The sequence below is a fragment of the Ranitomeya variabilis genome, chromosome 2 (assembly GCF_051348905.1).
Source record: "Ranitomeya variabilis isolate aRanVar5 chromosome 2, aRanVar5.hap1, whole genome shotgun sequence".
Taxonomy (NCBI): Eukaryota; Metazoa; Chordata; class Amphibia; order Anura; family Dendrobatidae; genus Ranitomeya; species Ranitomeya variabilis.
The window spans coordinates 712,565,884-712,593,311 of NC_135233.1; the positions used below are offsets into that span (position 1 = coordinate 712,565,884).

The 27,428-nt window shown below is 43.8% G+C and overlaps 1 protein-coding gene across 4 annotated transcripts; it reads left to right on the plus strand.

Annotated features, from left to right (window-relative positions):
- The first annotated feature begins 4,913 nt into the window (after positions 1 to 4,913).
- Positions 4,914 to 23,334, plus strand: MARCKS (myristoylated alanine rich protein kinase C substrate). 4 transcript variants are annotated; one of them, XM_077289491.1, is made up of 3 exons: positions 4,914 to 4,985; positions 20,502 to 20,609; positions 21,403 to 23,334. In XM_077289491.1, the coding sequence occupies exons 1-3, from the start codon at positions 4,929 to 4,931 to the stop codon at positions 22,141 to 22,143; spliced, it is 906 nt and encodes a 301-aa protein (XP_077145606.1). In that variant the 5' UTR covers positions 4,914 to 4,928; the 3' UTR covers positions 22,144 to 23,334. The 4 variants fall into 4 exon arrangements, with proteins under 4 accessions (XP_077145606.1, XP_077145605.1, XP_077145607.1 ...); XM_077289490.1 differs by lacking the exon at positions 4,914 to 4,985 and adding an exon at positions 17,681 to 17,876; XM_077289492.1 differs by lacking the exon at positions 4,914 to 4,985 and adding an exon at positions 17,732 to 17,807.
- Positions 23,335 to 27,428: the final 4,094 nt, after the last annotated feature.

A 27,428-nucleotide genomic window follows, 5' to 3' on the forward strand; every position in this document is an offset into this window, starting at 1 on the left:
GTGTGGAATATGCAAAAAAAAAGGGGATATGAGATGGTTTACTGTATGTAAACCATGTCTCATATCCTGTCGGGTTTGTGAAGGAGAAATGAGAAGCCGGCAATTGAATTACCGGCTTTTCACAGATATCGCGCTGAATGAAATCTAAATACAGAATATATATATATATATATATATATATATATATATATATATATATATATATATGTGTCTCAATGACATATACATATATATATATATATATATATATATATATATATACTGTATATATGTTTTCCCGAACATTTGAGCACATAAATCCATTAGATGTCGGTTTTGCAAGCCTGCGCGAAAATCTCGCAGTACGGATGCCATACGGATTACATACGCAGGATGCCATGCGCAAAATACGCTGACACACCCTGACTACGGATCACTATTTTGGGAACATTTCTCCGTATTACGGCCGTAAAATACGGACCGTATTGTCTTACGCCGAGTGTGACGCCGGCCTAAGCGTTCAGCGTAGTATGTATGATAAATGTGAGCCAAGCCTTACTACAATGTTTGGGAGGCAGAATAAACAAATCAACAGCAGGGGAAGAATTGGTTTTATTTATTTTTAAGCTGTTTCTCATGGGATATAAGTAATTAGACCAATTTATTCATCGGGTTGGTGCGATTACAGCAATACCAGATTTATATAGTTTTCTTATGCTTGGCTGCTGTCACACAAACTAAAAAACTATTTTTATTGCATTGCCATATTTAAGAGCTATAATATTTTTTGCCAACAGAGTCATGTGAGGGTTTGTTTTTTGTCTGACGAGTTTACATATTTATCGGTACCATTTTTGGGCACATAGTATTTTTTGATTGCTTTCTATTCTGATTTTTAGAAGGCAGAATGAACAAAAACCAGAAATTCAGGAATAATTTTATTTATTTTTTTTATGCCATTCATCATGTGGTGAAAGTGATAGCGCAGCTTTATTCTTCAGGTCAATACGATTCAAGCAATACCAGATTTATAATTTATGTTTTTGCGCTTTACACAAAAAACAATTTTATAGAATTTTTTTTTTTTTTTTTTACATTGCTGCATTCTGTGAGCTATTTTTTATTTCTCCACTGATGGAGCTTTATGGCAGCTTATTTTTTGTGGGACAAGACGATATTTTCAGCAATACCATTTTTATTTCTACTCGATTGCGTTTTATTCCACTTTTTGTTCAGCAGTATAACGAAAAAGCATAGGTTTTACCAAATACTTTTTACAGTGTTCACAGAAGGGGTTAACTAGCATGGTAGTTTTATCAGCAGGGTTGTTCCAGATGTCGCGATACCAAATATGTGTACTGTTTTTTCTCATTATTTTATATTTTTACAAATATTTTTACATTTTTTTTTTACTTAGTCGCTCTATGGAACTTTAACTTTTATTACTCTAATCGCTGGTAAAATTTGAGGGCGTGTATCGAAAGGGATGGCCTCACAAATGTTGCAATCGATATCAATCGCGGTATTTAGAGGGTTAAACATCCAGTGCAGTGCAAGCACCGATCCTGGCAGTGACAGCTGGGGCTCGGCTATCACTTAAGCCAAGATCCCTGTGGCATAGCACCTGTGCGACGCTTGATCGCCATGACGTACCCATACATCAAAGGTAGGAAACCCCTATCCGACCATAACGTATGGGTACATCAAAATTAATTATACTCCTCCCAGCAGCCTCCCACTTTCAGAAAGGGCTCAAGCATGAGACAGGATAAATCAGACAAGTGCTATCCATGGTTTTGACAGATGGAACTCGTACCAGTGTTATTCTATGGGACTGTGTACATGTCCGAGTGGTCTGAAGAACAAAACTGCAGCATGCAGTATTTGCCATAGAGAACTGGATGACACTCGCCCATTCATGTCTATGGGTGTATGAAAAAAATTGGACCACAGAATGGAGAACAGAAAAAGATGAGAACTGATGAGGCTTTGGGAACAAAATTGTTGAATAATATCAACAATCTCAAGGCTAAAAGTCCATCAACAAAGCAGTATAGTCCCGATGGTGGATAAGCCGCCACAATCAAGTTCCAAAGAAATTCAAACTGTACTGAAGACTCTGGGTGAATCAGTGTGAGCGCAAACTATCCATCATCATTTCAATAAAATTAATCGCTATGACAGAAGACCCAGGAGGACCTCTACTGACAAAGAAACATAAAAAGCTAAACTGCAGTTTGCTAACATATATGTGAGTATGCCAAAATCCTCTGGGAAAGCGTCTTGTGGACAGATAAACCAAACTAGAACTTTTTGGTAAAGTACATCATTCCACTGTTTTCCGTAAACAGAATGAGGCCTACAAAAAAAAGAACACAGTACCTACAGTCAAATATGTTGGAGGCTCAAAGCTGTTTTATGGTTGTTTTGCTGCCTCTGACACTGGGTGCCTTGACTGTGTGCAAAGCATCATGAAATCTGAACATTACCAAAGGATTTTGGGTCACAATGTAGTGCTCAGTGTCAGAAAGCTGAGTTTGCGTTCTAGATGGGTCATCTAGCAGGACAATTACCTCAAACATACTTCAAGAAGCACCCAGAAATCGATGAAAGCAAAGTTGGATCTAACTCCCATGGAACACCTGAGGAGAGATCTTAAAGTTGCTGTTGGGAGAAGGCACCCTTCAAATATGAGAGACCTGGAGCAGTTTTCAAAAGAAATGTGATCCAAAATTCCAGTTGAGAGTTGTAAGCTTGTTGATGGTTATAATAAGTGATTGATTGCAGTTATTTATTCCAAGGGGTTTGCAACCAAATATTAAGTTGAGGGGGTCAACAATTTTTTTCGGTCAATTTTTGTGGTTTTGTGTGAAATTATGTCCAATTTGCATTTTTTGTCAATGTGTTGTGTTGTTCCAATACACAAAAAGGAAATAAACATGTGTATAACAAAACATGTGTAATTGCAATTATTTTCTGGAAGAAATACATCATTTTCTGGAACTATTTCAAGGATGCCACCACTTTCAACCATGACTATAGATTCTACAGTCTACATATGTATGCCGGCCTCCCAGCTCATTATCTATCAATTCTATTATGTATGGGGGCTTTTATGGAGGTCCTTATTTCTTGAGAACACAATCTTTGAGCATCTTTGTTAAATGCTTATTTGCCACATTCATAGATTTTCAGGGAGTGTCTGGTCAACAAACATTAGATCCAATAGATTAATTTAGCTTTAGATTAATTAAACCTAATTAAATTTAAGTCTAGATTTTCCAGAGGGGGAGAGGGGGATGGCTACATAACAAAATGCCTGGAGTTAGCAGAAAAATATGAAATTCTCTACACGATGGGGCACATTTATCCATGGGTTGAGACATTATTAAGATAAATCTCTTGTGTGTTTTTGCATCTGTGATAGAAAGGCATATTATTTCTTTTATGAAAGTATTGCAGAGCTTTGCATAATGACTGCGCAATTTTGTCATTTACTCATAATTCCTCCGTCTTCAAGATCTCTGATTGTAATCATTGAATGGGAACTTTCCTGATTTCCAAGTCACGACATGCTCCCACATGTTCAGCTCAGATATAGTACAGTTCTCAGAGATCTCTCTGATAAGATTATGCACTTTCATGATCATTAAATGACTATAAACGATTTTTCTTTTACGTGCGTAAGCAATGAAGGTTCCCATTCGCTAACATAAAGCTGTGATCTTGAATCCTGCAACTGCAACATTTTTATTGTATAGTTAATAAACTTTATTTGGAGAAAAGGGAATAGCTCTTTAGAGACCCAGTGATAGTTCTTTGGTAATGTGTAAGAAAGCCACAAGTATGAGCAACTTCCTGTAGTTGGAGCTGCGACAGCTGTAGATGCATCCTCTGCTGACAGAATATCTAGGGGAAAAAAACAACTTATACACTACATCAGAGACATGAGAGTCACGTATATTCCATTTTGGAATGCAGTAACGGAACTGCAAGCATATGAAAAAATAAACCAGAGCAATTCTCCTTCTTACAAGACAGGTTCCGTAAAGTAGCTTGCTAACGCTCTCTCCTGTACCGTGAGAGGCAGCTGTGACATCCTCAGGCTTGTGTCAATGTGGCGTTCTCTGACCCACCTCAGGTCAGGATTAATGACTTTCCTGCTCTCTGGCCTGACACTAGGGGTTAGGTGAATGTGTGGCTTCTCTGGCAATCTGCCCTGATCTGGGAGGTCAGCCGCAGGTAACAAACAATGGGATCTGGCACTATGTAACAAGTGGTCAGACAACACTGGCTTTGTCTTCCTGGGAAACATAGGACTGTTGTTACATGTCAGCCACCGCACTGAGTTATAAGTGACTGGACATGATACAAGAATAGAGAATATCATTATTCTGTAGGTTGGACTGAAGTGACACAAAAATCAACGGATCTCCCTGCAATGTTTATCCTATCAGCAGTGGTAATGGTGTCGTCTAGCTATGCCTCACAAATCCCAACTTGCTGATAAAGGACCCATCTCTACACCATAGCAAACCATTTCCCCTGCGACCGAGCATTTATATGCACAAAGACATGAATACATCCCATCCCCCGCCAGTAGACACCCTCTCTGCAGCACCCACTCTTTCTATGATACACCTCCCAGCAGACAGCCCACACAGGAGTGGGGAGGAGAGGAGACATTGCTGTACTCTCAAAACAGCTTTCCTCTCCTTTCTACCCAGCAACACAAAACCAAGACTATCCTTACTCCTCCATGTTGCTTGAGGGCTGCGCCCTATTGTCCTCCTCATTTTCCCCTTAACCTACTATCCCTCCTCCTTGCACCCTCTGCCCCTCCTTTTCTATTCCCTCCCTTCACACCCCAGCTCCATCTGCTCTCCCCCCCTTCTTTCGGTGTCAGAAAAAAAAATGCACACATTTGGAATCTTTGCCCAGCTGTTGCCATGGAAACGAGCCCAGCATACAGGCTTGTGAAAAAAAGAGAAGAGATGGGCACCTCGGTGAGTCTACGTCCTAGCTCTCCGCCCAGAGGACGTGTAATAATAGAGCTCTTCTCACTTTGTAAATAGGAACTAGACGCGGCAAGAAATGGACAATTCCATCTATATATTCTGTATCCATACAGTCCGCTATCAGTGCTCCAATAGTAGACGTGGCGGGTAAGGCTTACGCTGTGCGCTTATCACATGCAGCAGCCAGTTGGAGGCACCAGGTGAAAGACCAGTGACCAGTCAGCCTGATTACTGTCACTACATCTGCCGCCATTGAGGCTACATTCACACGCAGCAGATTTGTAGACATTTCTGTGACTGAATCAGTTCCATTCCTTGGATTTCTGCAAGTCCATTCAGATTATTAAGGCAGTCGTATATGACTATACTCTAAGGCTAAGCATACAGAACACGTGGAATCTGGCAGAAAATCCATGGCGATTGTGCAGCATTTCTTACATACAGACACACTGAAGAGGTGAGACCTACGTGGGAATCAGGGCATTTCTGCTACATCATGGGACACAATTATAAAACTAGCAAAAAGGAAAACGCTTTGTTGCCCATAGAAACCAAATCACAGCTTTCATTTCTTATTGAAAAAAAGAAAAGCTGCACTGTGATTGGTTGTCATGGGCAACAAAGACAATTTTCATAAATCTGCCCCAATGAACATCCTGCAGACTTTAAGGGTATGTTCACACCGGGCGTTTTTGCTGCTTTTTTATGCTTATTTTCATCTGCTTTTTACAGTACCAGCAAAGCCTATGAGATTTCAGAAATCTCATGCACACACATTGGGTTTTTTGTCATCAAGATTTTGTGCTTTGCAGCGTTTTTTTTTACATAGAGCATGTCACTTCTTACAGCGTTTTTCACCCATTGACTTGAATGGATGGTGAAAAAGCACTGCAAATATGCAGGTTGACTTTTTTTGCAGCATATTTGCTGCAGAAAAGTCAAGGATAGCAGGACGTGACCTCACACTCGGCTCTGCTACATCTGGATGGCAGGCTGCACGATACATCCATACAGCCTGTCATCCAGCACAGCGGATCCAAACCCCATTCACTTGAATGGGGGGCCCGACAATACAGTGTTTGACACACTGTCATATGCTTCTGATCGGCAGTGAAATCATCCCGGCCGGTCAGAGAGCCGCGGTTCCCACACTATCAAAAGACAGCGTGAGCGCTCAGCTGTGATTGGAGGTATAAAGTTTACCTCCGGTCACTGGTGTCAGCTGATGGGACAACTGCTCCCATCATCCGACACCTGCTGCCGCTGATAACGGTGAGAGCAGGAGCGGATGATGGGAGTATTCATCAGCCGCTCCTGCACTGTAAATAATTAAAAAAACCTGCATGGGTTCTCCCCTATTTTTTATAACAAGCCAGGCAAAACTCACAGCTGGGAGCTGCAACCCTCAACAAGGCTAGTTATCAAGAATAGAGGGGTCCCCACACAGTATTTTTTAATTATTTAAATAATTTTAAAAAATGGTGTGGGGTCCCCTCCATTTTTTACAATGAGCCTGGGGGCTGATATTCTCAGTCTGTTAAGGGGCCATGGATATTGCCCCCTCAGCCTAAAAATAGCAGCCCGCAGCTGCCCAGAAAAGGGACATCTATTAGATGCGCCAATTCTGGCATTTTGCCTGGCTCTTCCCACTTTCCCTGTAGATGTGGCAAGTGAGGTGATAGTTGGGGGGGTTGGTGTCACCTTAGTATTGTCCGGTGACATCAAGCCCTGAGGCTAGTAATGGAGAGGCGTCAATAAGACTCCCCCATTACTAACCCCATAGTCACATTGTTAGAAAACCCAGAATAAAGCCCTTTAATTGAAAAAATGACACAGACTCCTTTAATAATCTCAATTAAACCATACTTACAACCTCGCCTAATTCCACCGAAGCCCTCGATCTCCTGCAATAAACCAAAAATAATAAAACAACAATATCCCTCACCTATCCATCATTCTGTCCCATGCCATGACTCTGGAAATATGCTGCAAGACCAATGTGATGTCAACAAGGAAACCAAAAGATCATCCCCCCAAAGAACGCGTATTTGGCTCAATCGTCAGGTGACCAGCAGTCTGTGTACACTGACCTATACCTAGGAATACTCATTCGTCTTATCATAAAGTGTAAATGCACCTTGGGTCTCATGAAAAAATGGTACTGGTGTTAACAAGGTTTTGCATCAGTGTGTCATCAGAGTGTCCATTTTTACCATCCATGTGTCATTAATAAATAAATGTAAAAGCTTCACCTATCCTTTGGAATGTTAAATGCATACAGCACATGTACAGCACACTGATGTAATCCGTGTGCTGTATGGGCTTTTCACAGACCCATAGACTGGTATTGGCCCTTGTCATCCGTGGTGCCAGAAAAAAAACAGAAATGTCTCAGTGTGTAAAACCACAAACATGTGAATACCCCTATAGAATATAATGAGTACTTGTATCCATGAATAAATGGATAGAACAAGTATATGCAACACGGATGTCTGAATGAGGCCTTAAATATACATCTGTGGAGCCAGATCTATGGTATCAGGCAGAAGTGCTGTCAGGATAGAAACATGTTAGATTTTGGGCCAGATATATCTAAAGTGAATGCTGTTAGGTGAAATGGGAATCATGCAACAGAATTATTATACACCTACGTACACATTTCTATCTCATAACCTATGTTAAGCTCACCATACACATTAGTTAGTTTTATACCTCAGTATTTGTAAGCCAAAACCAGAAGTGGAAAAATCAGAGGAAAAGTCCACAACTCAAAAAAATAAAGGGAACACTAAAATACCACAGATATCACTGAATTAAATATTCCACTTGAAAATTTATTCATTACATCGTGGAATGCATTGAAAACAATAAAACATAAAAAATAATAAATGTATATCAAAATGAATATCCCATGGAGGTCTGGATTTGGAATGACACTCAAAGTCAAAGTGGAAAATCAAAATTACAGGCTGATCCCACTTCAGTGGAAATGCCTCAAGACAAGGAAATGATGTGCAGCAGTGTGTTTGGCCTTTGCATTACTGTATGACCGGATTGGCCGCTGTGGATTTGCAGCAGTTTTCCATCAGGTTTACAGTACCATGTAAACCTATGGAAAACAAAATCCGCAGTGCACCAGCAGTGGAAAATTCTACGCGGAAACGCTGCGATTTATTTTCCGCATCATGTAAATTCTTTGTATGGATTCCACAGCGGTTTACACCTGCTTCTCAATAGGAATCCGCAGGTGTAAAACCGCAGGTGGAATCCGCACAAAAAACACTGGAAACTGAGCAGAAAAATCCACACAGAAATCCGCAACGTGGGCACATAACCTAAAGCATCAGTCAACTCCTGTACAGCCTGTGGTGTAACGTGGCGTTGGAGGATGGAATGAGACATGAACTCCCAGATATGCTCAATCGGATTCAGGTCTGGGGAACGGGCGGGCCAGTCTATAGCATCAATGCCTTCATCTTGCAGGAACTGCTGACACACTTCTGCCACATGAGGCCTAGCATAGCCATGCATCATAAGGAACCTAGGGCCCACTGCACCTGAATATGGTCTCACAGTGGGTCTGAGGATCTCATCCTGGTGCCTAATGGCAGTCAGGATACCTCTGGCGAGCACATGGAGGGCTGTGCGGCCCTCCGAAAAAATGCCTACCCACACACTGACTCACAGCCAAACCGGTAATGCTGGATGATGTTGCAGGCAGCAGAACGTTCTCCATGGTGTCTCCAGACTCTATCACGTCTGTCACATGTGCTCAGTGTGAACCTGCTCTAATCCGTTAAGAGCACAGTGCGCCAATGTTGAATTTGCCAATCTTGGTGTTCTCTGGCAAATGCCAATCGCCCTGCACGGTGTTGGGCTGTAAGCACATCACTCACTTGTGAACATTGGGCCCTCATACCTCCCTCATGGAGTCTGTTTCTGACAGTTTGAGCAAACACATGGATGTTAGTGACCTGCTGGAGGTCATTCTGTAGGGCTCTAGCGCTGCTCCTCCTTGCACAAATGAGGATATAGCGGTCCTGCTGCTGGGTTGTTGCCCTCCTACGGCCCCCTCCATGTTTCCTGCTGTACTGGCCTGTCTCCTGGAATCTGCTCCATGCTCTGGACACTGTGCTGACAGACACAGCTACCCTTCTTGCCACAGCTCGCATCGATGTCTCATCCTGGATGAGCTGCACTACCTGAGCAACTTCTGTGGGTTGTAGACACTGTCTCTAGGAGGGCGAGAGCAATGACAAAATGCAACAGTGACCAAAACAACAGTCAAAAATGATTAGAACCATCACGTGCAGAACCACTCCTTCATAGTGGTTGTCTTGCTAATTGCCTATAATTTCTACCTGTTGTCTGTTCCATTTGCACAACAGCAGGAGAAATTGATTCACAATCGGTGATGCTTCATAATTGGACAGGTTGATTTTACAAAAGTGTGATTGACTTGGAGTTACATTGTTTTGTTTATGTGTTCCATTTATTTTTTTGTAGCAGTGTTTAATAGAAACATGTAACCATTTCTGTATTTTTCACCCACTACTGGTTTTGGGTAACAAATAATGAGGTGAACTCACCAAATACTGAACGTATGAACATGGCCTAATTTTTATGGATAGATAATTCTGCTCAGCTCTCTCACATTTGTACGCTCCAGGACCTACATACAGAAAGCAATAAGTCTGTCCGTATGACGAAATGCTATTTGACAGTAACTTTTTATGACACCTTGAAGTACATCTTATAAGGATTTCCAGTTATAGCCTTTACAACTGCTCATGGCTAAGAGGAATATCTGTCTACTAGTGATGAGCGAATATACTCGTTACTCGAGATTTCTCGAGCACGCTCGGGTGTCCTCCGAGTATTTTTTAGTGCTCGGAGATTTAGTTTTCATCTCCTCAGCTGAATGATTTACAGCTATTAGCCAGCATAAGTACATTATTATTATTATTATTTATTGTTATAGCGCCATTTATTCCATGGCGCTTTACATGTGAATGTGGGGGTTTCCTGGTTGCTAGGGAATCCTTATATGTAATCTAGCTGGCTACTAGCTGTAAATCATCCAGCTGCGGCGAAGAAAACTAAATCTCCGAGCACTAAAAAATACTCAATCACCTGAGCGTGCTCGGGAAATCTCGAGTAACGAGTATATTCGCTCATCACTACTGTCTACATCTGCCACACACAACTGTGGAAAAAACAGAGCAGGTTGTGCTACCCTGTACACCTAACTACAAATCACTTCAAGGAAACATCTTGGTGCAGCTCAATTATCTCTGGAGTCTCCCACTTTGCATTTTATATTTTATCTATTAATCACCATTTTCAAGATCTTTCTATCCTTCAGTGAATGACAACATTCTTTATTACATTTAATAGCTCAAAAGTCATACAGACCAAATACGGTAGAGGCATGTTCACACGTTGCGGATTTGCTGTGGCTATCCATATGAATTCCAAACCCACAGGTAATATATGCAGATCCTATTGCAGATGAAAGACAGAATGTGAATTTTTTTTTTTCCTTTCTGATTTAGGCTATGTGCACACGTTGCAGATTTGACTGTGGAATTTTCTGTGCAGATTCTGCATTTCTTGGCAGAAAACACAGGTCAGAATCTGCGCCTTTTTTTGGTATGTGCACAAATTGCAGATTTCTTACTTTTCTCACCCCTGTAGATTTCTATAATGGAATAGTGCAGAAACACAGCAGTTCCGCACAAAGGATTGATATGGTCCTTTTTTGAATCTGCTGCGTTTTCCGTGCATGTTTTTCCGCACCATCAGCACAGCATTTTTTTTTGCCATTGATTTACATTGTACTGTAAATCACTTGCAGATCTGCAGCGTTTCTGCATGGGGAAAAAAAGCTGCAGTTCTGCAGGAAATCCGCAACGTGTGCACATACCCTTAGACGTATCCGTAGTGCACCAGTGCGAATTTTAAGCCCCTATGAAGCACAGTAAGTGTCCATAGACTTCTATGTGTGCAGAAGTTGCAAGAAGCTACTTTACAGTTGTGTGTATGCAGCCTTAGAAAGGTTTATAGGATGTTTTTAAATGCTGATGCAATTAACGTGCACTTTTTAAAAAATGTGTACTGTCACGACATTAATAAATGGTGGGACTCTGACTGCTTTTTGTTCTAGATAGAGAAATTACACCAATAGTCACTAGAGAAAAACCTAATGATTAAGTGTGAAATTAGCATTCACTGTTTTTTAATTGGTACATGCAAATGATTTTTTGTGGATTTTAGGCTCAGTTCTGACTAGGAGGCTGCCCCTCTCTTTTCACATAGGCGCCATGGCTGACATACGTTAGATGGACAACTATTAGATATTATTGACTAGGGCTTGTTCGCGTGTCCAACTTTTCGTACGAGTGCCATCTGCGGTTTTCCCTGATAGAACTCGTGCCTATGATATTCTGCGGTGCTGTTCACATGTCCGATTATTTTTCTCGGACCAAGTGATCCGCATAAAGTATTGGAGACATGTTCAATTTTGATCTGAGCATTAGATCAAAATCGGCAATGCAAGCGAATGAGTCTGTGAAAAAAATCGAACTGTGAGAATTTGGAACTTTTTTTTCTCCACGTACAAGAAAAACTGATAGTACTTGGGAGAAAAACTGATAGTACTTGGGAGGGAAAACTGATAGTACTCTGGAAAAAACTGATAGTATGCAGGAGAAAAATTGATAGTACTCGGGAGTAAAACTGATAGTACTCGGGAGTAAAACTGATAGTACTCGGGAGGAAAACTGATAGTACTCGGGAGTAAAACTGATAGTACTCGGGAGGAAAATTGATAGTACTCGGGAGGAAAATTGATAGTACTCGGGAGGAAAACTGATAGTACTCAGAAGGAAAATTGATAGTACTCGGGAGGAAAACTGATAGTACTCGGGAGAAAAACTGATAGTAATTGGGAGAAAAACTGATAGTACTCGGGAGAAAAATTAATAGTACTCAGAAGAAAAACTGATAGTACTCGGGAGGAAAACTGATAGCACGCAGGAGAAAAAATGATAGTACTTGGGAGAAAAACTGATAGTACTTTGGAATAAAACTGATAGTACTCGGGAATAAAACTGATAGTACTCGGGAGAAAAACTGACAGTACTTGGGAGGAAAACTGATGGTACTCATTAGAAAAACTGATAGTACTCAGGATAAAAACTGATAGTGTGCAGGAGAAAAATTGATAGTACTCGGGAGGAAAAACTGATAGTACTCTGGAAAAAAACTGATAGAATGCAGGAGAAAAATCGATAGTACTCAGGAGTAAAACTGATAGTACTCGGGAATAAAACTGATAGTACTCGGGAGTAAAATTGATAGTACTCGAGAGAAAAACTGATAGCACGCAGGAGAAAAACTGATAGTACTTGGGAATAAAACTGATAGTACTCGGGAGAAAAATTGATAGTACTCAGGAGAAAAACTGATGGTACTCGAGAATAAAATTGATAGTACTTGGGAGAAAAAACTGATAGTACTGTGGAAAAAACTGATAGTATGCAAGAGAAAAATTGATAGTACAAGGGAGGAAAACTGATAGTACTCGGGAATAAAATTGATAGTACTCGGGAGGAAAACTGATGGTACTCGGGAATAAAATTGATAGTACTTGGGAGAAAAACTGACGGTACTTGGGAGGAAAACTGATGGTACTCTGGAAAAAACTGATAGTATGCAGGAGAAAAATTGATCGTACTCGAGAGAAAAACTGATAGCACGCAGGAGAAAGAAATTATAGTACTTGGGAGAAAAACTGATAGTACTTGGGAATAAAACTGATAGTACTCAGGAGAAAAATTTATAGTACTTGAGAGAAAAATTAATAGTACTCAGAAGAAAAACTGATAGTACTTGGGAGAAAACCTGATAGCACGCAGGAGAAAAAATGATAGTACTTGGGAGAAAAACTGATAGTACTCGGGAACAAAACTGATAGTACTCGGGAGAAAAACTGATAGTACTCAGGAACAAAACTGATAGTATTCGGGAGAAAAACTGATAGTACTCGGGAAGAAAACTGATGGTACTCAGGATAAAAACTGATAGTACACAGGAGAAAAACTGATAGTATGCAGGAGAAAAATTGATAGCACTCGGGAGGAAAAACTGATAGTACTCTGGAAAAAAACTGATAGCATGCAGGAGAAAAATTGATCGTACTCGGGAGAAAAACTGATAGTACTTGAGAGAAAAATTAATAGTACTCAGAAGAAAAACTGATAGTACTCGGGAGGAAAACTGATAGTACTCGGGAGGAAAACTGATAGTACTCGGGAGGAAAATTGATAGTAATTGGGAGAAAAACTGATAGCACTTGGGAGAAAAACTGATAGTACTTGGGAATAAAACTGATAGTACTCGGGAGAAAAATTGATAGTACTTGGGAGAAAAACTGATAGCACGCAGGAGAAAAAATGATAGTACTTGGGAGAAAAACTGATAGTACTCGGGAATAAAATTGATAGTACTCGGGAATAAAATTGATAGTACTCGGGAGGAAAACTGATGGTACTCGGGAATAAAATTGATAGTACTTGGGAGAAAAACTGACGGTACTTGGGAGGAAAACTGATGGTACTCATTAGAAAAACTGATAGCACTCAGGAGAAAAACTGATAGTATGCAGGAGAAAAATTGATAGTACTCTGGAAAAAACTGATAGTATGCAGGAGAAAAATTGATCGTACTTGGGAGGCAAAACTGATAGTACTCTGGAAAAAAACTGATAGTATGCAGGATAAAAATTGATAGTACTAGGGAGAAAAACTGATGGTACGCATTAGAAAAACTGATAGTACTCGGGAGAAAAACTGATAGTACTCGGGAGGAAAACTGATAGTACTCGGGAGGAAAACTGATAGTACTCAGGAGAAAAATTTATAGTACTTGAGAGAAAAATTAATAGTACTCAGCAGAAAAACTGATAGTACTCGGGAGGAAAACTGATAGTACTTGGGAATAAAACTGATAGTACTCGGGAGAAAAATTTATAGTACTTGAGAGAAAAATTAATAGTACTCAGAAGAAAAACTGATAGTACTTGGGAGAAAACCTGATAGCACGCAGGAGAAAAAATGATAGTACTTGGGAGAAAAACTGATAGTACTCGGGAATAAAATTGATAGTACTCGGGAGAAAAACTGATAGTACTCAGGAACAAAACTGATAGTATTCGGGAGAAAAACTGATAGTACTCGGGAGGAAAACTGATGGTACTCAGGATAAAAACTGATAGTACACAGGAGAAAAACTGATAGTATGCAGGAGAAAAATTGATAGCACTCGGGAGAAAAACTGATGGTACTCATTAGAAAAACTGATAGTACTCAGGAGAAAAACTGATAGTATGAAGGAGAAAAATTGATAGTACTCGGGAGGAAAAACTGATAGTACTCTGGAAAAAAACTGATAGCATGCAGGAGAAAAATTGATCGTACTCGGGAGAAAAACTGATAGTACTTGGGAATAAAACTGATAGTACTCAGGAGAAAAATTTATAGTACTTGAGAGAAAAATTAATAGTACTCAGAAGAAAAACTGATAGTACTCGGGAGGAAAACTGATAGTACTCGGGAGGATAACTGATAGTACTCGGGAGGAAAATTGATAGTAATTGGGAGAAAAACTGATAGCACTTGGGAGAAAAACTGATAGTACTTGGGAATAAAATTGATAGTACTCGGGAGAAAAATTGATAGTACTTGGGAGAAAAACTGATAGCACGCAGGAGAAAAAATTATAGTACTTGGGAGAAAAACTGATAGTACTCGGGAATAAAATTGATAGTACTCGGGAATAAAATTGATAGTACTCGGGAGGAAAACTGATGGTACTCGGGAATAAAATTCATAGTACTTGGGAGAAAAACTGACGGTACTTGGGAGGAAAACTGATGGTACTCATTAGAAAAACTGATAGCACTCAGGAGAAAAACTGATAGTATGCAGGAGAAAAATTGATAGTACTCTGGAAAAAACTGATAGTATGCAGGAGAAAAATTGATCGTACTCGGAAGGCAAAACTGATAGTACTCAGGAATAAAACTGATAGTATTCGGGAGAAAAACTGATAGTACTCGGGAGGAAAACTGATGGTACTCAGGATAAAAACTGATAGTACACAGGAGAAAAACTGATAGTATGCAGGAGAAAAATTGATAGCACTCGGGAGGCAAAACTGATAGTACTCTGGAAAAAAACTGATAGTATGCAGGATAAAAATTGATAGTACTCGGGAGAAAAACTGATGGTACTCATTAGAAAAACTGATAGTACTCAGGAGAAAAACTGATAGTATGCAGGAGAAAAATTGATAGTACTCGGGAGGAAAAACTGATAGTACTCTGGAAAAAAACTGATAGCATGCAGGAGAAAAATTGATCGTACTCGGGAGAAAAACTGATAGTACTTGGGAATAAAACTGATAGTACTCAGGAGAAAAATTTATAGTACTTGAGAGAAAAAATAATAGTACTCAGCAGAAAAACTGATAGTACTCGGGAGGAAAACTGATAGTACTCGGGAGGAAAACTGATAGTACTCGGGAGGAAAATTGATAGTACTTGAGAGAAAAATTAATAGTACTCAGAAGAAAAACTGATAGTACTCGGGAGGAAAACTGATAGTACTCGGGAGGAAAACTGATAGTACTCGGGAGGAAAACTGATAGTACTCGGGAGGAAAACTGATAGTACTCGGGAGGAAAACTGATTGTACTTGGGAGAAAAATTAATAGTTCTCAGAAGAAAAACTGATAGTACTCGGGAGGAAAACGGATAGTACTCGGGAGAAAAACTGATAGTACTCGGGAATAAAATTGATAATAGTCGGAAGGAAAACTGATAGTACTTGGGAGAAAAACGGAGGTCCAATGTGTTTTTCAGCATTTTAAGGCTAGGTCCACATAGCAAGTTTATTCTTTTTTCCTCAAAAACCACTGCAAATGTTCTTTCAATAAAGTTCCTATTCACATAAGGAATTTTTATATCTTTTTTTCTGACAAGGTTTAAAAAAAACGCCCTACGATACAAAAGAAGTGTGAACAAAATTTTTTAGGGTACTCCGATTGTAAAAGCTGACTCTGACCATGATGGAAATCTGATGCAAAACGCTGACGAAAATTGATTTGTTTCTTGGACACACTACAATTCATTAAAGGGGTCTTCTGATAAAAGTCTGCATTCACTCTTTGTATCTGCAGACTTCTGAATCATGACACGCTGTCAGGATAAACAGGAGAGAATGGTTAAGTGACCACAAGTACATGATGTGCATATGTCACATTCCGACTAGACTCGACTTCCCTCAATACCAGTGAATTGACAGAAGCTGAGAATGCATCTAGTCGGCACATGACCGTAAGTGTGCAAATCGTATACTTCCGTTCACCAGCAATACCGGTGAATCCTGACAGCGTGAGAATCAAGCGCTGTCAGGATTCAGAAGCCTGCCATCACATAAAGTCACTGCAGACTTTTATCAGACACCCGGACCACCCCTATGAGCCCTAATTTGACACGATTATAATACATAAGCAGGATATTCGACGCGCTCCAGGATTTCTAACAGATATTGCATGTGTGAAACTTATTTGCTATACAGTCTATGTGAAAACTCATACGTTTTTATCAGGAAAAAATGGTGAGTTAATCAGGAGGAAATCGCTTCAGGAAATGATGGTCAACTCACTCCGCTTGCTATTTTTGGAAGTGGTTAAAAGATGCTGAACACATGAACAAGGTGGTTTATACTAGAGAAATAAAGAAGAGTCTTCTGAGCGTCTTATGAGCCTGTTTTCCGAACCTGCTCAAATACCGTCTGAAGGAAATGTGTGCCCATACTGTACTGCTGCTTATTATCAGCCATCTTGGGGCAGTGAGGGGATAGTGATTGTGACCTGTCTCCATCTATAGGAGCTGTATTTCCTCCACACATCCATCTACAGACAGCTTTCCTTGTTCTGTGTACTATCCCCGCCATTGGTGATACACGGGGGGCACAGCTATATTTGTGGGGAATAGCTGCAGTCAGACCCTCAGTCAGTGGCGTCAGTCAGGTCACAGGAGCCCAGCTGCTGGATGGCGGGAAAGCTCCGTGCAGCTGCCTCATTGCCTTCACACGACTGTGTCAGGGAGAAGATGGCTCAGTCCACATGGCAGCCGTGGACCGTGTCACAATGTCTCCTTCTCCATAGAACATGTCAAACGTGAAGGATGAGATTGCTTTCCACGGCACGCCCACAGTTCACCACTTCTGTGTCTGGACCCTTCCCACCCCCCACCGTGGGGTCTAAACAAAGAGCAAACAATGGGCACTCACACTGCCATTATTATTCCTGTCACCCCTCCCCCAGCGATATCTGTGACTGCACAAACACGTCTCTCCCCCCTCAGTAAAGCGACATGGCCTCGGAGAGCTGCAGCAGGGAGAGAGTTAAGAGCGACCACCATAATGAGGACCAGACGAGGACATCTCTGGGGTCACATCTGATCCTCACACGTACACAGCCCCCAATCTCGTCCCTGTTAACCCCTGCATCGCTGCCAGGCACCACCACTTCACACAGTGTAAGCAGGAAAGCACGCAAAACCTCCGGTGGGTGGCTAACCACTCAGGAGTAATTGGACAACGGCATTTCATTCCACCCGGAGGATGCCGGCCATAAATAACAGTAACTGAGCACACATGTGGCCGGCACACCGAGTGCGAGCCTTCACTAAGCAATCATCAATTAAAGGGGAAGGCGAGAGAGAGGCGCAGCTGCCCTCAGGTATAAATGGCTGCGGCCGGCATTGTGGGGCGCTGGAGCAGTGGCGGGTCCGACAGGCGGAGAGCAGCAGTGAGTATGGGGGCTGCTGGCAGCTGCCCCCCCCCATTTCTGCAACGAGTGTGGGGGCAGCAGTAAGTATAGGGGCTACTGGTAGTCTCCCCCACACTTCAGCGGTGGGTATGGGGACTACTGGCAGTCCTCCCCCCACTTCAGCAGCAGTGAGTTGGGGGGCTGCAGGCAGTGGGTATGGGGGCGCTGGCAGTGAGTATCTGGGCTACTGGCAGGGGGTAAGGGGCAGTGGGTATGGGGCTGCAGGCAGTTGCCCCCCATTTCAGCAACGAGTGTGGGGGCAGCAGTAAGTATAGGGGCTACTGGTAGACTCCCCCCCCCCCCCCCCACACTTCAGCAGTAGTGAGTTGGGGGGTGGGTTCTGGCGGGATGGGGAGCTGCTGGCAGTTGGTATGGGGGTTCTGGCAGTATAGGGGGCTGCAGTGAGGGGGTATGGGGGTGCTGGCAGTATAGGAGGCTGCAGTGAGGGGGTATGGGGGTGCTGGCAGTATAGGAGGCTGCAGTGAGGGGGTATGGGGGTGCTGGCAGTATAGGAGGCTGCAGTGAGGGGGTATGGGGGTGCTGGCAGTATAGGAGGCTGCAGTGAGGGGGTATGGGGGTGCTGGCAGTATAGGAGGCTGCAGTGAGGGGGTATGGGGGTGCTGGCAGTATAGGAGGCTGCAGTGAGGGTGTATGGGGGTGCTGGCAGTATAGGGGGCTGCAGTGAGGGGGTATGGGGGTGCTGGCAGTATAGGAGGCTGCAGTGAGGGGGTATGGGGGTGCTGGCAGTATAGGAGGCTGCAGTGAGGGGGTATGGGGGTGCTGGCAGTATAGGGGGCTGCAGTGAGGGTGTATGGGGGTGCTGGCAGTATAGGGGGCTGCAGTGAGGGGGTATGGGGGTGCTGGCAGTATAGGAGGCTGCAGTGAGGGGGTATGGGGGTGCTGGCAGTATAGGGGGCTGCAGTGAGGGTGTATGGGGGTGCTGGCAGTATAGGAGGCTGCAGTGAGGGGGTATGAGGGTGCTGGCAGTATAGGAGGCTGCAGTGAGGGGGTATGGGGGTGCTGGCAGTATAGGAGGCTGCAGTGAGGGGGTATGGGGGTGCTGGCAGTATAGGAGGCTGCAGTGAGGGGGTATGGGGGTGCTGGCAGTATAGGGGGCTGCAGTGAGGGTGTATGGGGGTGCTGGCAGTATAGGAGGCTGCAGTGAGGGGGTATGGGGGTGCTGGCAGTATAGGAGGCTGCAGTGAGGGGGTATGGGGGTGCTGGCAGTATAGGAGGCTGCAGTGAGGGTGTATGGGGGTGCTGGCAGTATAGGAGGCTGCAGTGAGGGGGTATGGGGGTGCTGGCAGTATAGGAGGCTGCAGTGAGGGGGTATGGGGGTGCTGGCAGTATAGGAGGCTGCAGTGAGGGGGTATGGGGGTGCTGGCAGTATAGGAGGCTGCAGTGAGGGGGTATGGGGGTGCTGGCAGTATAGGAGGCTGCAGGCAGTGGGTATGGGGGTGCTGGCAGTATAGTGGGCTGCAGGCAGTGGGTATGGGGGTGCTGGCAGTATAGTGGGCTGCAGGCAGTGGGTATGGGGGTGCTGGCAGTATAAGGGGCTGCAGGCAGTGGGTATGGGGGTGCTGGCAGTATAGGGGGCTGCAGGCAGTGGGTATGGGGGTGCTGGCAGTATAGGGGGCTGCAGGCAGTGGGTATGGGGGTGCTGGCAGTGGGTATGGGGGTGCTGGCAGTATAGGGGTGTGCTGGCAGTATAGGGGGCTGCAGGCAGTGGGTATGGGGGTGCTGGCAGTATAGTGGGCTGCAGGCAGTGGGTATGGGGGTGCTGGCAGTATAGTGGGCTGCAGGCAGTGGGTATGGGGGTGCTGGCAGTATAAGGGGCTGCAGGCAGTGGGTATGGGGGTGCTGGCAGTATAGGGGGCTGCAGGCAGTGGGTATGGGGGTGCTGGCAGTATAGGGGGCTGCTGGCAGTGGGTATGGGTGTGCTGGCAGTATAGGGGTGTGCTGGCAGTATAGTGGGCTGCAGTGAGGGGGTATGGGGGTGCTGGCAGTATAGTGGGCTGCAGGCAGTGGGTATGGGGGTGCTGGCAGTATAGGGGGCTGCAGGCAGTGGGTAGGGGGGTGCTGGCAGTATAGGGGGCTGCTGGCAGTGGGTATGGGGGTGCTGGCAGTGCCCCCCACCCCAGCAGCAGCAGCCCTGCTGTCTGCCCCCGAGCTCAGGTTTCGGCTGCCTTGCGACGATGCTGGGCTGCATTGTTCTGCCCCAGTCCCAGGCCCCGCCCCGGCCTTTGTGTGGGCGCGCTGTGATTGGCGGGCGCGGGGCTGGGCTGCCGTCATGCCTTGGGAAGCCCATTCATCTGAGCACTTGGGCGTTGGACTCCGCATCTTATTAGCGGCGGGGAGATTTCTCCATTTTCCTGTTGTACCGAGCATTGGATCCAGCCTGGGCTTGTGCCGGGGAGCGCACCGGAGCGGCCACTCTCCTTGGGGCACCCTGCTATCTGCCTGCTCTCTTCCCTCCCTCCTGTTGCAGAGGAGCGCTGCCGCTATCTCTCTGTGGCCGCGAGCGCCCGCATCCCTTTGTCTGCCGCTCGTCTGTCCTAGCAGCCTGTCTCTGCCGGTGACCACTGCCTTTCTTGTTGGATACAGACAGCCATGGGAGGCCAGATCTCTAAGTCCGGAGCCAAAGGCGAAGCCGCCACCGTAGAGAAGCCCGGGGAGCCGGTGGCCGCCTCTCCTTCCAAGACGAACGGCCAGGTAAGAGGCAGCGCATCATGGAGCGATCGTCTGCCCTCATGTGATGTGCTGGGCTCGGCGATCGGAGGGGGAGACTGGGCAGCAACATGTGTCTCCATCAGCGATCGTGCCTTATCTCGCGCTCCATATAGCCGAGGGCTCGTCTATGATGGATGCAGCCAGGGCTGTGTGACCGGCCAGATGACATTTAACTGGGATGCATGGGAGGGGTCTGCAGACGCCATTGTGTGGATGGAGGGTTAGAGTAAGCCCCCTCCTTTCAGCACCGCTTTTTTCCTCTCCCCTCTTGTATGAGAGGGAAAGCTCCGGCTTTGTCTCCTTGCTGGAGCTGCTGCTAGGAGGAAGGCGTGATCTGGGCGCTAATGTGCTCGCAGCCTGCCGAGCTCCCTGGAGCATAGTGCTTCTGCTGGTGGAGGCGCAGCGCCCTCTGGTGGCCGCACGCAGTGGGACTGCAGGCGTTGGGGAGAATGGCGGGAGGCGCGCGGCTCTGCAGGCAAGCCATAGGTGTGGGAACAGGTAGCTGTGGGGATGTATGACTCCGTAGCTATACAAGCCATAGGTGTGGGGATGTATTGGTGGTATGACTCCATAGATATACAAGCCATAGGTGTGGGGATGTATTGGTGGTATGACTCCATAGATATACAAGCCATAGGTGTGGGGATGTATTGGTGGTATGACTCTGTAGATATAGCATGTATAACCAGTGGGTTAATGTAATGTTACACTAGCAATTTCTGAAATGTTTAATCTGAGTTTTAATGTAATGTAACCACTGGTAATTCCTCAACAGGAAAATGGCCACGTGAAGGCCAATGGCGATGCATCTCCTGCAGCAGCTGAGGCAGAAAAGGAAGAAGTCCAGGCTAATGGCAGTGCCCCCGCTGAGGAGACTGTCAAAGAGGAGGCTGCAGCAGCTGAGGCTGTTCCAGAAAAGGAGGCTGCCGCCTCCGCTGAGGGAGAGAGCACGGAACCAGCATCACCAGCAGAGGGAGAGGCCTCCACCAAAACAGAGGAAGCTGGGTCTACTTCTACACCCTCCACCAGCAATGAAACCCCCAAGAAGAAAAAGAAGCGCTTCTCCTTTAAAAAGTCATTTAAGCTGAGTGGCTTTTCTTTCAAAAAGAACAAAAAGGAGAACAATGAAGGAGCGGAGGGCGAAGGTGCAGCCGCCTCCAATGAGGCAGCAAAGGAGGACGCTCCTGCAGCTGCTCCTGAGGCCACCAATGAAGAGGCAAAGCCAGCCCAAGAAGAGGCTCCTGCTGCCAGCAGCCCAGAGGAGAAGAAAGAAGAGGCTGCCGTAGCATCGCCTGAGCCCCAGGAAGCCAAACCTGAAGAGCCTGCAGCAGAAAAGCCCACAGAGGAGGTAAAGCCTGCCGAGGAGCCAAAGCCTGAGGAGAAGCCTGCAGAAGAGGCCCCCACCACTGTCGCTGCTCCATCTACTGAACCAGAGGCACCAAAAGCTGAAGAGCCAGCAGCTCCAACACAGGAAGCTACATCCGAATCCAGTCCAGCAGCCGAGTCGGCAGAGTAAAGATGGCCGTTTTGAGATAATCAAAGAACTTTTTTTTTCTTTTTTGTTTTTTTTTTCCTCCCCTTCTGTTTGTTGGAGTGGTGCCAGGTACTGGTTTTGGAGAACTTGTCTACAACCAGGGATTGATTTCAAGATTTTTTTTTTTTTTTTTTTCCTTCCTTACAGATCCCATCTCAAATCATTCTGTTACCACCATTCCAACGGGCTGGGTAGAGTTTACAGCAGTCACCGGCCTTACTCCTTTTTCGCATCAGTATTAATGTTTCGCGTACTTTGCATCTTTTATTGAAAATGTATACTTTTTTTTTTCAATATATGGACATACCCATACATGAAGGAGATGGGTGGGTCAATATAGGGGGATATGAAGTGATAGGGGCCACAGTGAGTTAGGTGGTGCACACATTGCCAAGAGTGTGCCACACAGAATGGGGTCAGGTTTCTGTTCTGTTTTTTGTTTAGTTTTCTTAAATTTTTCTCTTCCTCCTTTCATTTTAAGAGACATAATGATGTATTTTGTGAGGGCAGCCTTCTACAAGGTATACAACACTAAAGGTCTTGACTAAGATGGCAAGCAAAATAACTAAAAAAAATAAAAATCAATACCCAGATCATAGTTTAGTAATTCATTTAAACCATAGGAACTTTTCACTTATCTCATGTTAGCTGTATCAGTCGGTGATTAAGTAGAACTACGAGTTGTATAGGCTTATTGTTTATTGCTGGTTTTTGACCTTAATAAAATGTAATTATGTATTACCAGCAGGGTGTTTTTAACTGTGACTATTGTATAAAAGGAATCTTGATATCCAAAAGCACATGAAGTTTGCAACTCTTTCCACCCTGGCCATTTTTGTAAAACTGCAGTCATATTGGACCTTTTAACCACAAAATTTTAAACTCAACAAAGCTGTGATAAGTGGAATGGTTACTGTTTCTACTGTGGTATGTCTTTGATTACAGCAAGGCAATGCTTTCTTTTCCAGTTGTCATTAAGGAAAACTTCAGATGCAATGGCTTTTGTGTAGCATCTTGTCTTTCATGTTTTGTAAATACTGGAGAAGCTTTGACCAATTTGACTTAGAGATGGAATGTAACTTTGCTTACAAAATTGCTATTAAACTCTTGCTTAAGGTGTTCTAATTTTCTGTGAGCACACTAAAAGCGAAAAATAAATGTGAATAAAATGTATATGTTTTGTGTTTCTTTGACATAGACTTAACACTAATGGCTTATTTCAGTCATAGCATTTGCTTCTTGCTAACCTGCATGCCACCCACTTCATTGTGCTTGCTGAGTGTCCATAGCAGTGGGGGGGTTCTCGGCCCTACTACCACTGTTTAACTAGCCTTCTGGTTTTTGGCACCATATTGCCTAAACACATGGTGATGAGAGCTCTAATGGACTTCTTTTTAGGTTTACCTGTACCCCAAAGCTATAATGGCTATTGGGGTTGATCTATAAAATGAACCACTGACTTTAGACAAAAAAAGTGCTCAATTAAAATCCTCCTCCTCACAAGCATAATGGCCCTTTGTTTAACCCAATGAAGTGCATTTACATTTAACCCACCACAATGCCTTGCACCCTGTAGAAGGCTGCGACTTGCTCCAGGGCATGCAGGCCTAGCTTCCTCTCTATGCTTGGCCCAAATTCCAAGCATGGTGCTTGATTAAGGTATTCTGGGTATACTTGGATTTTTTTTTTTTTTCTTTGTACATTAATGCCTTTCTTCAAGCTTTTACCTACAGGAGGTGTGTAGTAGATTGTATTCACACCTCATTTTAAATGTGAAGATGGTATTTGCAACACATCATGCAGTCATTATGGGAGTTCCTGGTAACTTTTTTTTTTTTTCTGTATTTATATAAAACAAATCAATTTGGGGAACCTAAGATTCAGTCTCCACTACGTTTACACAATGTTACCTTTTGTGTTGGGGTGTTCATTCAGTGATGTGGATTTATGACCAATCCCATTGAGTTGCTGACGTAACAATGGTTCCTACTCCTCCTAACTTTTTCTTTTTGGGTGTAAACTTGTTGGTGAACTTGTCACTTTTGTTATGTGAGCAGACAACCTGCTGTAGCCAATGACACCTTCACTTTAGAGCAGGTTTTATTAAATGTATGGTACTGTAATTGTTTATCTAGTACTCAATCTATGTGCAAAATATCCTTTGTCCCATAATGTTAGTAAATGCCAAGTACAGTGCATTTTAATGTGATTAGTTTTGCTTACTCTTGTATCAATTATATATCAGATTGAAATGCTATGGAAGTGGCATGTACCAGAGCTTGAACAGAGGATAAAACATCTGTTGGGTTTGGCGGCAGGCATAGTAGACCTGTGCCTAGATTAGGCTGAAGCTGACATTTAGTTTCAGCCCTTTTATAACATCGTGTTGACATCATGCTTTTTATACAAACTTTCTGTAGCAAGTTTAGACTTTTGAGTTGTTGTATTCTGCTCTTTGAGGACTGCAAAAGCTACAGCATGGTTGTATGCCTACAGTCTCGACTGACAATTCTGTCCCTGTTTACATTTTATATGCCAGTTTATAAAATGCATACTTTTCAGGTTTGAACAGGATATAATGTCATGTTGTCCTGTTTCTTTGCTCATGTAATCTGTTTACCACAAACTACCAATAAATGGACAACAAGTAGATGAGTCTATAGTTCTTTATACTATGCCTTCATTTACACAGATGTGTATGCATTATTATGCACAATCCTATTGCTTTTATGAAGTGAATGTATCCTCTACATGCCGAACTGCTAATGTGTACTGTGCCAAAAGATGGGTTACAGGACAACTATGCACATAAGGCTGTTTATGCGGTCCGGGTAGCCTCTGAGACTATGGAGTTCCAGTCAGGAGACTCGTGTCTGGTCTGTACGTGGATGTGTAAATCAGGCCTTACTTGCAGTTCATAAGTTAGTACTGATGGCAGGAGTTAGCCAGTTTACAGGTCACCAAATAGATACCCCCCTGTTGAGGCAGAAGGTTTTTTTTTTCTCAATTAAGATTGGCAGATAAACCAGTTTGGCATGGTGTTAATAGCTTTAAAATAAAAAAAAATAAATGCCAATTTGACAACGGGCCAGGTTCTTGGTATTGGTGGTATCTGATTATCCACTGGAATACTATACATTATTCTTGTTCCTAAGTAGGATGCTATATAACAAGTATTTTCATAGGTCAACCGATGAATGGCTGTGTCTTCAACAAATATCCATCCTATGAATCTTTTTTTTTTTTTTCTCTAGTTATCCGATTGTCCATAATTAGCTCGCTCATAAATCTTTATTTTTTTTATATAGTGCTAACCTATGCCGCAATGTTTTAGTTTGCACACATTATCACTGTCCCCGATATGGAATTTAGATTGTGAGCCCCATCAGTATGTCTTTGGAATGTGGGAGGAAACCGGAGAACCCGGAAGAAACCCACACAAACACTGGGAGAACATACAAACTCCTTGCAGATGTTGTGAGTTACATACTTACATAATTTCTGTGAACTACCACTCTTACATTTACATTATAATCATAGAATGTTAGAGTTGGTAGGGACCTCCAGGGTCATAGTGTCCAACCCCCTGCTCAATGCAGGATTTGCTAAACCATCTCAGACAGATGTCTGTCCAGCCTCTGTTTGAAGACTTCCATTGAAAGAGAACTCACCAACTCCTTGTGGCAGCCTGTTCCACTCAAAGATCACCCTCACTGTCAAAGGTTAGAAGAAAAAAAACACCTATCTTCTCCCTTCAGTTTCTTTCCATTGCTTCTCGTGTTTCCATGTGCAAATGAGAATAAGGATGATCCCTCTACACTGGCATCCTTCAGATATTTGTAGACTATTAAGTCTGGTCTTAGTCTTGCAAGCTAAACATTCCCAGATCCTGCTAACCGTTCCTTGTAGGACAGTGCTCCCCCAACTCCAGTCCTCAAGAGCCACCAACAGGTCAGGTTTTCAAGATTTCCTTAGTATTGCCCAGGTGATAATCCCATCACCTGTGAAATACTAAGGAAATCCTGAAAAGATGACCTGTTGTAGGACATAGTTTGCAATCCACTCACCATTCTGGTAGCTCTTCTCTGAACTTGCTCTAGGTTTTTCTTTTTTTTTTTTATAAAACATTTTTTTTTTTAATATATCACTTTTTTATTTTTTTTCTTTTGTGGTGCCCTGTACTGGGCACAGTAATCTAGATGGGTATAATTACTTCCCGTGTTCTAGACTGCTTCCCTATACATCCTAGAACTGTTTGCTTTTGCTGCTGCATCACACTGCTGATTCATGTGCAGTCTGTGATCTATTCCTATTCCCAGGTCTTTAACACATGCTGTTGAATTCTAATCTTCCCATTCTGTAGATGTCAATTTTCTTGCGCATATGTAGAATATTATTAGTCACTGTCCGTTGTTCAAGCTTATCTAGATCTTTCGGAATCATTTCCGTCTTCTTTAGTGTTAAGGTACCTTCACACTGAACAACTTAACAACGATAGCGATCCGTGACGTTGCAGCGTCCTGGATAGCGATATCATTGTGTTTGACACGCAGCAGCGATCAGGATCCTGCTGTGATATCGTTGGTCGGAGCTAGAAGGCCAGCACCTTATTTCGTCGCTGGATCACCCGCTGACATCGCTGGATCGGTGTGTGTGACACCGATCCAGCGATGTCTTCACTGGTAACCAGGGTAAACATCGGGTTACTAAGCGCAGGGCCGCGCTTAGTAACCCCGATATTTACCCTGGTTACCATTGTAAATGTAAAAAAAACAAACACTACATACTCACCTTCTGATGTCTGGCATCCCCCGGCGTCTGCTTCCCTGCACTGTGTCAGCGCCGGTCGTAAAGCAGCACAGCGGTGACGTCACCGCTGTGCTTTAGGGCCGGCGCTGACACAGTGCAGGGAAGCGGACACCGGGGAACGCGACAGGCACCGGAATGTAAGTATGTAGTGTTTGTTTTTACATTTACACTGGAAACCATGGTAAACATCGGGTTACTAAGCGCGGCCCTGCGCTTAGTAACCCGATGTTTACCCTGGTTACCCGGGGACCTCGGCATCGTTGGTCGCTGGAGAGCTGTCTGTGTGACAGCTCTCCAGCGACCACACAACGACGAAACAGCGACGCTGCAGAGATCGGCATCGTTGTCTATATCGCTGCAGCGTCGCTTAATGTGACGGTACCCTTAGTTGTGCCTCCTACCTTTGCATCTTAGGTAGACTAAAGTGTGCTGCAGACCTAAACAATAGTGTTTTTTTT